At 39.5% G+C, this 13884-nt stretch overlaps 1 protein-coding gene across 2 annotated transcripts in view; it reads right to left on the bottom strand.

Moving 5' to 3' along the window:
• Positions 1-8788, bottom strand: part of LOC109965677 (excitatory amino acid transporter 5-like) — a 25137-nt gene extending 16349 nt beyond the window's left edge. For both annotated transcript variants that reach the window (XM_020609890.1, XM_020609891.1), the window contains exon 1: positions 7745-8788. In XM_020609890.1, the coding sequence (XP_020465546.1) occupies positions 7745-7888 (144 nt within the window). In that variant the 5' untranslated portion in view covers positions 7889-8788. The remainder of the gene's footprint in view (positions 1-7744) is intronic.
• Between the last annotated feature and the right edge of the window lie 5096 nt (positions 8789-13884).

Below are 13884 nucleotides of genomic sequence, written 5' to 3'. Positions count from 1 at the left end.
ACTATTTTTTGTGGCTAAAACTGTTTTTCATTTTCCATGTTAGCACCACATTTATTTATTTATGTTTTCCACAAAGAAGTCAGTCTCGCTTTTGATTTGGCCTTGATCATGAAATGTCAGACTGAAGCTGGATTTATACTTGTTTGTTTGTTTGTTTGTTTTTGTGCATAAACTCTGCTGACAATTAGCAGATTTGAACAGCTCAAGCCAGTGGTGGATAGGAAGCGATCACATGGAGACATGAAGAACAGTGACTGGTCAGCAAAAGTAAAGACAATATGATCAAGTTGATGAAACCCTCTGTAATCAGTAACACTAACTATGCTGTATTTTGGAATCTTGCACAATTGGTCTGGACTTTAAAGTTGCAGTAATAGATTTCCATTGGATGCAGAAGAGTGGGATTAATCATTTGAAGAACATAGTCCTGAATTTTTGGTGTTAATAAACATTTGGCACATCCACCAGACACAGAGCAACAATTTATTGGAAGACATGCTTTTCTAAACCTGACAGAGGTAAGTGCAATACTCACTCTGCAATAGTGAGGCAGCTGGCAGCAAAGTGTCAGACATTTCCCTCAAGAATTGGTAGAGCACAAAAACAGAGCTAAAAGAGAGTAAATATACCTAATACATCTTCATCAGGTGGAAAACCTTTGATGTTGCTCCCTGTGGAAATGTAACCTGGGCAACTGGCACAAATGGTGTTGTGGCTCTGTTTGCTAACCATTCATTTGTTAGATAAAAGTAAAAATAAAAAGCTGAGTCATTCAGCATGCACTAGATGCCATTCAAATGCCACACAAATAATGGGATATATTTATGGGATAACGACTATGGGATGCTATTTCGTAAGAGATTGGCTAGCAGTGAAACTGGTTAAACATAGGCGTTCACATATGAGATGTTGACCCGGCCAGCTGACCCTTCAGTGTTTTCATTTACTCAGAACTAAAATCCACTGTTAGTCGGCAATACATGTCTTGTTCTAACTTTGTCCAGTCCTGTGATTGCTGTCTTTTAGCACTGGGGGCCCCGCCATCTGTTTTTCAGACTGTATGTAAAGTGTGAGGGTGAGTAAACAAGCCAGAATGTCTTCTGGAATCAAACACTGTGCCAGCACAGCGGCCCTGTTCATTTCTCCAAAATGTTGTGTTAGAGAGCAAGAATAAAGCCCTGCCCTGCACAAATGATTAGATGACTGATTAATTACAATAATAATGTCTCATTCACTCTGCCTGTTAACAACATCATAACCAGACAACATTTATCACCTCATGTCCTTTCTAAAATGCTGATGCTTGATTTTGCAACACTTGCTTGTAGACAAGTTGATTATAAATCCTGTTTGTCTTATTTTACAAATGGCCTAATTTAAAAAACTTTATTTTTAATCAAGCAACTCAGCCTGCTTAGAATGCATAAATCATACAAGTGATTAAGCAGAATGCATTTTGAAAATATGATAAATAAAAAGGTGATGTTAAGCTGAGCATATTATTTAATTTTCCTTGGATGTGAAGCACAAAATTGCCATTTTACTGTTTGACAGGGGTGAAAAGATGTTGATAAATGACTCACTACTTTGTTTTTAGGGTAGGAAGTCCTTCCCCCATTTGCTCGGAGACACTCACAAAACAGGATAACAAGCTCCTGTTGTAAAAACTAGACACTGTTGTTTGTTTCCAGTCCTTCCTTTCAGGCCTCTATTACTAGATATGCTGTGTACTATGCCAGAGACATATGTATGTAGATGGAGGCAGTGTTCTTTGGTGAATGATATCTTGCACAGAATCATCTGCTAAAGAAGGTTAAAAAGGTAAAAGGAGTCAGAGTTACCACCAAACACAGGCAGGTAAAACGAATTGGAAAAAAGTAGCAGCGCAGTCAGAGATGCACCAGTGACAAGGTTTCCAATGTCCTGGAGTGACAGCTCAGCAGAAGTCTGCAGCCTTCACAGCTTTTTGTGCATTTGTCTCAGTGTCCTCTGGGCTTCACACTGGCCTCTGTCCAGGGCAGCAGCGGACAGCTGTCCTTTGTTAGCTGTTTCCATCCCCTGCAATAGCACCACATATCTCCACTCTGTCAAAATGAACCTGGCAACGTATCAGGAGTTTGAAAAAGGTTCACTGTGGTTTATGGGCTCCGCAAGAGGAATTAGTGTTTGATAATAATGCACTTTAAAGAGTAACTGTCCTTGAATGTTTCACGGGTTGAATTTGATTGGGTTGCCAGTGTGATGTGTCTCAGTGTGCCACATAAAAGCCGCCGCACATTTCATTATTCTCAAAAGGCATAATAGATTGGTATTACGGTGTGTGGGCTTGATTTTTATATCAATTATGAATTTGTTTTTGTCTCCTATTGAAGAAAGTTGAATGGTGCTGTTATATTTTCCTTGACTGTGATTGAGAGAAAGTGCATAAGGTCTCAATCTTTTCTTTGCTTTATTAAACTGTAATTCAATCATCTCCTATATTCAACAGAATACGTTAGGATAAGTGGTATAGATGATGGATGTAAAAGTCATTCCAAATATATATCTAGAAGAATATAAAAAACTGGTTCTCTGCACACCAGATTCTACGTCTTAATTGGGAAGGATATCAAATAATTAAATGTCAAGGCTAAAGTCCAAAGGAACTCCAGAGTCATTGGTATTTTTGTGCCAGTTTTGTCAATTTCGAGTCATTAGATTTGTGACTTCAAACCCATTTTTGACACAAGTGCAAGACATGTGACTTAATTTTACCCTTATGTGTAGCTAGCATTATTATATTAGATAATGTAGATTTTGTATTTTACTTTATTTTATTTTGTTGTTGTTGCTGGACTGGTCACTGAGGCTATAGTAATATTCTGTCATGATGTCACAGTCATCTTATTTGTTGTTATTATAAAAGCTGAGATTAAGTCTAAACCTTCAGTGAAAAATATGTAGGCAGCTACTAATGGCTGAAACAGCATCTGCAGAACCTGTCTTCCAGTTAATAAAAATATAATTCCTCTATATATAATTATGTAGAAGATGGAAAGAAGTGTTAGGTTAGGGACTCTGGTTGGGGGGCTGCAGAGTATGACAGGTGCATAATGACAGCTAAAGAGCTTTTCTCTTTAAGCAGAGAGCTTAGTTTGCTGTGTAAGAGCAGGGTTGCACTCACATACAGCCAGCAGAGAAGGTTTGTCTCTGCTCATCTTGCACGCATGCATAAAGCTACTGCATATAAAAGGTGAAGGAGTGTGCTTTTAAAATATTTGAAAATATGAATATGCTGAATAGCAGCTATTGTGGCCACAAATGACAATTATGTGATAATGGTGAATGCTAAGACATAGCATAACAGCAGCATAAGCAGATAGGAGCCATAAAGTCAGTGAAGCGACAAAGTCAGTAGTGACAAGTAGTAACTTCAGAAAGTATTCCGACTCCTGCACTTTCTACACACTGTACTGCATTGTAGATTTAATGTTAAATAAATATAGTTGCCATTTTTGCCCATCAGCCGATACTGTCTAATCCAAAATGACAAAGTGAAAACATGATCTTACAAATTTTTGCTAATTTATTAAAAAATCAAAAACTGAAGTGTCATATTTCTGAAAGTTTCAAATCCTTAATTCGGTACTTTGTGGAAGCCCCTTCTCTGCAAGCTTTGCACACCCAGATTTGGGCAGTTTATCCCATTCTTCCACCACACTGTGAACTACCATCTTCAGGTTTCTCCACAGATATTCTGTGGTGTTGAAGTCTCCCCACCCATAACATGATGCTGCCACCACCATGCTTCGCTGTGGGGATGGTATTATCCAGGTGATAATCAGTACCTGGTGTACACCAGACATAGTGCTTGTACTTCTACACCCTGAGTTTGTCTTATCAGACAAGAGAATCTTTTCCCTTGTGTTCTCAGAGTCCTTTAAATGCTGTTTAACAAACTCCGAGCTGGTGATGTAGTGATGTTACAGTTACCCATTCTATTCAACAGCTTGTTGGTGGGAATGAAAAGATAAGAGTCTGCCATACTTTAAATCTACTTTATGAAATAATAAAGAGAGAGTAGAGGTGGTCGGGTGAGCTAGAGAGTCAATGAAGTGAGGAAGCAGCAAATAAAAAACAAAGCAGTCAATCAGAGAAATAAATCAGATTATTTATAACTGATCATTTGTCATCCCTGGTAGGCTAGTGGTTAAGGCGCAGCGCTCTCCCCACTGAGGTGTGGGTTTGAATCAGGGTTATGTCAGGAAGGGCATCCGGCATAAAACACATGCCAAATATCAACATGTGAGTCATCAGTGTGACAATTTGCTGTGGTGACCCCTAAACGGGAAAAGCCAGAAGTGACTATCTATTTATAATGGATCATTTCACAGCAGTTACATTCTAAGTACAAATAAACACAACCATGCAGGAAGGATTTCACGTGCCCTCTTTGCCCTGCACCTCATGTGTGTGGCTGCACCCCACCCTTGGTCAAACAGACAGGCACACAGATCTGAAACTAGGTGCACTTCATGTTTAAATAAAGACAAAAAAGGCAACAATTCTTTTGAACGGCTGTATGAGAGGAACTCAACTCATAGATCCGGCTCCAATCAAAAAGCCCTTCTTCCCAGCACTACTACAAAGCAGCTGTCATCTGCCTTTTACGCAAAGTGTCTTCTGTCTAACAACTCTGCCATCAAGGCCTGAATGGTTGAGAGCTGCTGAGATGCTTGTCCTCGCAGCAGGTTGTCCATTTCCACAGAGTACTGCAGCTCTGTTAGACTGTCCGGTCACTGGTCACCTCCCTGACCAAGGACCTTCTTCCTAGTTGCTCAGTTTGACAGACAGTTGACTCTAGGAAAAATCCTGGTGTTCCCAAACGTCTTCAATTTCACAGCTGAGGCCACTGTGCTCCTGGGAACACCCAGAGCTTTAGAAATAGTTGTAAATATTGTTACACTTCTTCTTCTGCTTGTCTTTCATTTCCATGATTGTGCAACCCACCTCCTTCCCATCACTACCTCCATGATCACTCAATGAGATGAATAGCAGGCGGTCGAAGGTAGAGATGCTGTTGGTTTTATTATAAGATCCAGCAGCTGCTAGTGAAATTAGTTTGGTCGTCCATTTTCAAATCTGCCTCCTGTCTCACATGAGTCCGTCGATATGGAAGTGCAGCACTAAACTACCAGTGTACTCCTTTAAAACATGCATACTTTAAATTTAACTGACTGTAGCACCACTGCCACCTTAACAACAATTTTAATTTTGCTTAGATTTACAGTTTCTTTTCCTTATTACTATTATTTTTTATTACAAACTTATGAGACAGTTGAGTTTAGCTGTTTCTGTTTTCAGCTGCTGTCAGGACCTGCATGTCTCCCTGGTGCTTAAATAGCCGTTAGCTTCACTGAACTGTTTAGTCTAACCCCTGTAAGCACAAAATAATAAAAGTAAAAGCAGCCACACTTCACACGTCACAAACTCCACGTTATATTCATATTACTGTGGGACATATTACTCATTTCCACGTCTTTCACATTGTACAGTATATATTTTGCATGTAATTTCCCAGCATTCACTTACAGGAACTTTTATGGCACATCCTGCACTCACTATCAATGCTTGTTTATTGAATCATTTAAAATATATATATAATGAAATGTCTTCATGCCCACATGAATTTTGTACATAGTGTTAGTTTTAAAATTTGTAATAATATAAAAACATATATTGGAGTGTTCAGCTTTTAATTGTTAAATACAGTCTAGCCTTACAGAGCTGTTTTCTATTATTTTCACATGCTTTGTCCCTCTAATTGGGAAATTTGCAACCGATGGCCTAATTATGCAGACTCTTAAATGCTATAATGCAGACCTGTGTCATAGATTTATCCATACATTTCCACTCAGTCTGTTCTTGCATGAAAATGGTTTAACATGTTTATGTAAATCTGAATATGTTAAGTTTTAAATTAAAGTTCTTTTAAAATATGGGCTAATCCTTTTGCTTCTGCACAGTCTAAAGTTTTATCTTATCTCACCTAACTAATGCGCATACACACTCAAACAGATTGCCCATACAACCACTCCCAGCTTTTGACGTCAAACCCAAAAGGATCTGGGTGCCAGAAATTGTCTGAAAACATTAAGGTTTGTGCCTCCTGTGTGTACCTTGTCATAAGTCACAGTGACGAGCTCTCTTAGTTCAGGTACAATTGGAGACAGCACTTGCTTGATTGGATTGTAATCTCCCATTGTGAGAGTATAGGAGCCATACACTACTTTGAGTCTACTGGAAACTATGATGGAGCTTTAGTCAGAGGGGTGATGGGAAAGAAAAGGCTGCACTTTGTTTATGAAGCCCCTCCATAAAACTGCTAGCTGGCTGTGTTTTGAGCAATGCACTGAAGCTTTCACCTGTATTAACGTCAGTGTATTTACTGTAAGCTTGCGGGTTTGCTTTTAGCCTGAATTTGTACCCTAATTTTTTATGTTTCTTCCTGTGAGTTAAAGCAACTGCTACACACACAGCCCACTTCACATCACAAAACACTAATCAAAGCCAATTTCAGCTTGTGTGTTCCAATTTAATTCAAAGGTCAGGGGGTGAATTGAAGTACTCACAAACTCCTGTAACTTGACAATGTTTGCTTGGAACAGAGTCGATACCGTGTGTAGCCAACAAGAAAAATTATTTGACCTTCAAAGATTTTTCATTTGAGTCTGCTATACCTTTAAGAGAAATGACAATGGAGGTGACTCTGCAACTGCAGAGACAATTACCACAAAAATGGATTGTTTGACAGATGCAGTCGGGTTTATTTCTGGATATTCATGTGGAAAATTATTAATCTTTATAGTGCACTAACTCAGATTTAAACCATGTACAGCATCTTACAATCTGGGAAGTCTGTAATTATTACAATGCACCAGTAACATACTGGTGTCATTTGAAAATGTAATGTTCACTGATATTATCTCTGATACAATGTGTTACCTATTTTAAGCACATTGTAAGTCTACATTTTTCAGACTGCAGTGATATGAATGGTCAAGGTAGGTGGTCACGGTGGAGCTAGTTTCACCTACTTTATATTCTGTTAGGGAGTGTAGTCCTTTAAACCAGTGGCCCCCAAACAAGAGTTGTAAAAATGATTCAGCTACTTTCATTTTTACAGCCAGAGATGAACTATTATAGTTTGGCAGCTTCTAGTGAGTGTAGTAATTATGACACAAGCAAACGGGACATTAGGTGAGCCACAAAGTTTACGTGGGGATGAGGGTTGGGTTGGATGGCGTCGCTGGTATATATAAACACAGGCCGTGAAGTTTTCTGGTGTGATATATGTTGTTGTTTAAGCTGATGGAGTTCCACCTGCCTGTTATGGTTTGTGAACTTGCTTCCTGTTTGGTGCTTTTATTTTGGTTAGTTTCCTGTCTGGTGTCACCTCACCTGCTCCAGTTTTACCCTGGTTCACAATTACTGTTCATTGCTTCCACCTGATGCTCATTATCCTCTGGTCTCCTGACTATATATACTCCTTCCTTCCCCTCAATCTCTTGCTGGTTTAGTCTCTGTTCACTACACCTTGTCTGTTCTCATACTCATGGATGTGTTGAACGTCTCCTGTTTGTTCCTGCCCTGGTTTAGTTTGACTTCCTTGGGTTCGGATAGTTATTTAAAAGAAACCATGTGAAGGGTTTAGAGGAGACATGTCTCTTTGGTGCAACTGCTAGCAGACAGGAGACAGACTGACCTGCTCTGTGAGGTGTCGTGTCTTCAGGAAGAATCCCAAAAGGCACCCAGTGACCACAGCCAGCACAGACATGATGAGGAGTCCATTCTGTTTGCAGACATTCTTCACTCTCAGCCACACTGCATCCAGAACCACAGCCATCATGAGTTGCCTGTCCCACGTCCTGTCAGCAACCCATAAATGTAGACACCCAGAAATGAAATGAATGCAAAACAGATCAGACAAAAGAACTCCAGGACTGGATGCAGTGTGAAATGTCCAATCCTCTGATGTTTTAAAGCTCCTTCTGGCTCCTGTTGTCCCGTCACTGCGGCAATCTGCACTAAACTAAGAAGATCCTCTCACTTTCCAGGCATCCCCTCCCACCCTGCTCCACCCATCAGCAGTCCTGTGTTTGCTGACCCACCGCCAGGGGAAGGAAAAGCTGGCAACCATGTCCCTGGGGGTTAACATCGCCAATCCTGTTACAGCGCTACTGTATTAACTAACCTCACAGACCTCTGGAACCTACACTGACAAACAAAAGTGTGTCTGAGGTTCCTATAAAAGTATAACGGTAAATTCTGGTCTGTTGTTGAAGCACAAACACTTTTTTAAACTAGTCCACCAGCTTGTTCATGTAAAAGCTACAGTATATGACATTTAGAAGTACATTTAAATTTTGGGTTTAGTCTGACCAACGAAGACCTCATTATTTAAAAGCATAAACAGAGTAATATTAATCAAAATGTAAGTGCCTTTTACCAGAGTGCTCTTATAACCAGCAAACTTACCACTGTATATACAGACTTGTATTGTTACTTATCATAGACGAGCTAACTACTACTAACTAGAGCATTAGAGGGCCTGTCATCTACAGCATTACTCTCATCAAATGAGGATGTATTATAGTGTGGATTCTCAACTAGAGATACTCTAAAACAAAACAAAACAAAAACAGAGCCTCTGTTTTCAACGCTATCATCAATCAAGCTTTATTGCCAAGTATGTTAAAATACAAGGAATTTGACTCTAGGTCAGTGGCTCCCAGTGTGCAATAGATAACACAATAAAAACAAAATAGAGTAAAATAACAGATAAAAACAAAGAAACAAAAACAATTGATTGATAAGTATGTGTACATATGTACAATTTAAAAAAGTGCTACTGGGTGTATACAATGATGATACAACATCTTCATAAAACCAATGTATGCCGTCACAGTGTCAGAGCTCGTCCAAGCCTCAGAAACACTGTACAGTCATAACAGGCCTGTAGCGTTGACTTTGGCTCATAAGTCCATCTCTTCACTGTTCTGACCACAGTTTCTGCCTGTGTGTCAGGAGGAGGTGAATCATGCAGTGGTCAGAGAGCCCAAGGGCTGCATGGGGGACAGAGCAAAACTCTTGTCTTATCAAAGAATAGTATTATATGAATAACTCATTTTTAACTCATTTTTGACAGAAATGTCAGATAGGGCCTTATAATTCTGACCTCATGCTGTGTTTTGATTGGACAGGTAGAGAGCCACCCTTACCTGGGTCAGGTAGAACTGCTGGCCCGCTGCTGGGACCAGGGCCTGGTGATGACGGCCTACAGCCCCCTGGGTTCTTCTGAGCATGCCTGGAAACATCCAGATGAACCGGTCATGCTTCAGGAGCCTGTGATCGCTGTCCTTGCAGACAAATATCAAAAGTCTCCTGCTCAGATTATCCTGAGGTGAGTTCATTGCTCCGTTTCCAGCAAGTGCTCGACACTTTTACCACACAATACATTGTTCTCACAGGGTGTTTTAAACTTTATAGATTTCTTACAATTGAAAAAGGTTTTTTTAAGTTTTCAAATGTAAGTTATTTAAATGGGACTTAAATGTAGTTTTCCAGGTTTTCACATTTGTAGCACAATATGCATCACATGTACAGATGGGTGACAAATTAAAGGACAAACCAACTTAAAGTGTTGGGTGATGGTGTTGTAAGGTGTTGGACCTCCAGAATGGCTTCAGTGCACCTTGGCATTGATTATACAAGTCTCTGGAGGGATGAACACAAGTCCTCAAAGATATTCCCTCATTCCTCTCAACAGATTATGTTTCATCACAGGATAAAGGTGATCACTCAGAACAACTCTGTGGTGATTTCCAGTGATAATTAACTCTAAGGGGACAAGTAGACCCGAACCATGTCAGCCAAATGCCCCCACAGCATAACACAACAGCTCCCCTCATTGTAGCTGCCAAGCATTCGGGCGCTTCACCTGTTTGTTGGCTGTTCTGTGCCACAAAGATGGTAGACCTAACTTTTTGACTCATTACCAGGTCAAATCTCATTCAACAATGATTAGCGAATGGAAAAAAGAATGATGGAAACAGCTCTGTTCTTCCCATTCTGTTTGCTCTACTGTTATGAGAGGTACAGTAAGATGTTTACCCATGAATTACCAAATTCTCATGCCCTCTGCCCCTGAGAAAATTCTATAATGTAACAGTTTTCTGGTGATTGCATGACAGAGAGTCTATGTGTATGCTTCTGTGAATATGTGCAGGAATGTAGTGTAGGACTCGGAGCTCCAGTGGGCATGGATGTGTGTATGAGTGTGTGCTGAGGGAGTGTGTGTGCTGTATGGGGGGTGGGGTAGTTCTACAGACCCATCTGAATATGTGTTAACATTTTTGTTTTGATCAACATCAGCCATGACCTGTGAACGTCCATAGTAATGATGTTTATCACTGGGCTCATTTTGACCCCAAACATCAACAGTGTCTTTTAATTACAGACTAAGAAAACATCAGCACCAATTCAAAATCATTTTTCTACAAAGTTTTCATAAAACTGGGAAATAGCCTTCTAAAAAAAAATCATAGATTTGTTTTTTAAACAAAGTGGCTCTAGGTTGCCTAACCTGAACAGAAGGGCTATATAAAATTTGTTGTTGAAAACAAACTTGCCTTAAAGGAAACACTGGCATTGAAAACGTCTCTCCATTATCCATCTCCCCAATCATCTACTGTGGGTTTATCCTGTAGATTGGGGCTGGAGCCTATCCTAGCCAACACTGGGTGAGAGGCAGGTCGTGCATTAAAACATTGAGTGCAGCTTTTCAGTGCCATTACTTTTCATCAGTGCCAGTACATTTTTTTTGCCCATTACAAGTGATTCAGTGACATTGCTTCTTTTTTCAGCTCAGGTTTTGCATTCAGTACCAAACTGTATTTTCAGTTCCAAATCTTAGTTACTGGCCTGACTCTATACATAACATAATGATAATACAGCATCTACATAGCAAGTCCCAGCATAAAATGCGCTGTGTGTCAAAGGGACTGTCATGAAGAAAGCTTGATCCTAATATTTCTGTCCATTATACATGTGTGCCAGTTTCTACCACCCAGTGTACCCAGGACCTGCATCCATGGATCTCACACCTCACAGCACACTGAACTTTATACTCCACTGCATTAGCAACTGTACTGTAGTTATAGATTACCGTTTCGATTCTGATTAGTAACAAAATACTATGTAACCACAAGACTTGATCCTTGATGGGAAATTCACAAGCTACTCAGCAGTATGTAAAATAATTCAAATTAATAAACATAAGTTGCTTAAAATTAGATTCGCCTAAAAGTAGAGCCAACATTTTGAATGCAGGACTTTTACTTGTATCAGAGTATTTTTACACTGTGCTACTGTTACTTTTACTTAAGTGGAGGATCTGAGTACCGTACTTCTTCTATACTGCATACAACATGTCTGATTTTTAAGCAAGAGACTGGATTTGCCTAATGCTAACTTTGAATCTAGACAATGTAAACCTCATTGTAACCTTACCTGCTTTGTCCCTGAGTCTTCTTTGTGAGTGGTACTCATGCAATTAAATATTTCACTTTTATAAAGTTGAGAAACTTTATAGCAATTGAACGATTGATTACTACAGTCTATATTACAATTATGATCTCATCTATAATTACAATGACAGTAATCATCAGTACTATTACTATCATCATTATTATTATAGTTATGATTATTCTTATATCCCTGGAGTTATCCATGCATTTAAAAATAGATTATTGCTGTTTTTTTAGTTATTTAATCAGAGGCTGTTAGACCTAAAATGTCAAGTGATAGCAATGAACTATATGATGAGATAGAAGCAGCACTGACTGGTCAAACAGACGGTTTGCTCCAGTTCATTCAATCTAATCATAAAGATGACAGCTGTGACATGGTTACCTAATCTTTCTTGAATAAAAATGAGATTACGAAGTCCATATATTTGTTAGCCCACAACATCCAGCACCCATTCCTTCAGTAATTGAAATCTGATACAGAAAATAAATAACATAGTGAATAACTTCATTAGGACCTACCACTGAATATTTTAAATTCTCAACCTATTTCAAGCAACTTCTATTCAGTTCTGCCAAATCACAACAAAAGTCATATCAGGACATTTTACAAAGTCAGGTCTAGACCTTACTATTACTATTATTGTTATTAATATTAAAGAGGAAAAACCCAACAAATCCCTCTGAACAAGCAACAGGACGCAACAAACAAACACTGGGCAGGTTGATGCGGCCGGTGACTGCTCATCAGAAACGTAAAGCTCCAGGGCCAGGGCTACCTGCAAAAGGTACAGGGAGAGAGAGGACACACTACGGGAGAGAGGAGACAGTGATGTGTAATGGTGGCATATAGATGCATGGAGAGATATGAGAGGACAGGACGTCAGAGCATCATGGGGCCCACCCCAGCAGTCTAGGCCTATAGCAGCATAACTAAGGGAAGGCTCAGGGTCACCTGATCCAGCCCTAACTATAAGCTTTATCAAAAAGGAAAGTCTTAAGTCTAATCTTAAAGGTAGAGAGGGTGTCTGCCTCCCGAACTGAGACTGGAAGTTGGTTCCATAGGAGAGGAGCTTGATAGCTAAAAGCTCTGCCTCCCATTCTGCTTCTGTGGACTCTAGGAACCACAAGTAAACCTGCACTGTGAGAGCGAAGTGCTCTGTTAGGATGATAAGGCTCTACGAGGTCTTTAAGATACGATGGAGCCTTGTCATTAAGGGCTTTGTATGTTAGGAGAAGGATTTTAAATTCTATTCTGAATTTTACAGGGAGCCAGTGGAGAGAAGCTAATATGGGAGAGATATGATCTCTCTTGCTAGTTCCTGTCAGTACTCTGGCTGCAGCATTTTGGATTAACTGGAGGCTTTTTAGAGATCTGTTGGGGCATCCTGATAGTAAAGAGTTACAGTAGTCCAGCCTGGAACTAACAAATGCATGGACCAGTTTTTTAGCATCACTTTGAGACAGGATGCTCCTGATTTTTGCAATAGACTTGGTTTATGTGTGATTTAAAGGACATATTCTGATCAAAGATGACTCCAAGGTTCCTCACAGTAGTACTGGAGGCAAGAGCTATGTCATCATTTCATCCTATTCATTTGTCTTCATAGATAAATATAACTGAGTATCATCTGCATAGCAATGGAAATTTATGTCATGTTACCTGATAATATTGCCTAAAGGGAGCACTATGCCATGTTACCTGAAAATATTGCCTAAAGGGAGCATGAGTGAAGAGAATTGGACCTAACACAGAGCCCTGTTGAAAGCCATGGCTAACTTCGGTCTGCACAAAATATTCATCGTTAACATGTACAAATCAAAATCTTTCTGATAAATAAGATTTGAACTAACTTAGCGCAGTTCCTTTAATCCCAATAACATGTTCTAGTTTCTGTAATAAGAGGTTGTGATCAATAGTGTCAAAAGCAGGACTGAGATCTAAGAGGACAAGTATGGAGACAAGTCCTTTATCTAAGGCTAGGAGAAGATCATTGGTGACTTTCACTTGTACAGTTTCTGTACTATGATGGACTCTAAAACCTGAAAATCTTCAAACAATTCATTCTTGTGCAAGTGGTCACATAACTGCTTTGCAGCAGCTTTTTCAAGGGTTTTAAAAATAAATGGGAGATTGGATATTGGTCTATAATTAGCTAGGACACCTGGTCAAGAGTAGACTTTTTTGAGTAGAGGTTTAATTACTGCAACCTTAAAAGCCCGTGGAACATAACCTGTTAATAGAGAGAGGTTAATCAGATCTAATATGGACATGTTGATTGGGATAATACGTCTTTTAGCAGACAAGAACAACAAC

This window comes from Monopterus albus, unplaced genomic scaffold, assembly GCF_001952655.1.
Source record: "Monopterus albus unplaced genomic scaffold, M_albus_1.0 scaffold103.1, whole genome shotgun sequence".
Taxonomy (NCBI): Eukaryota; Metazoa; Chordata; class Actinopteri; order Synbranchiformes; family Synbranchidae; genus Monopterus; species Monopterus albus.
Note: the sequence above shows the minus strand (reverse complement) of the source record. Positions and strands in the feature narration are given on the sequence as shown.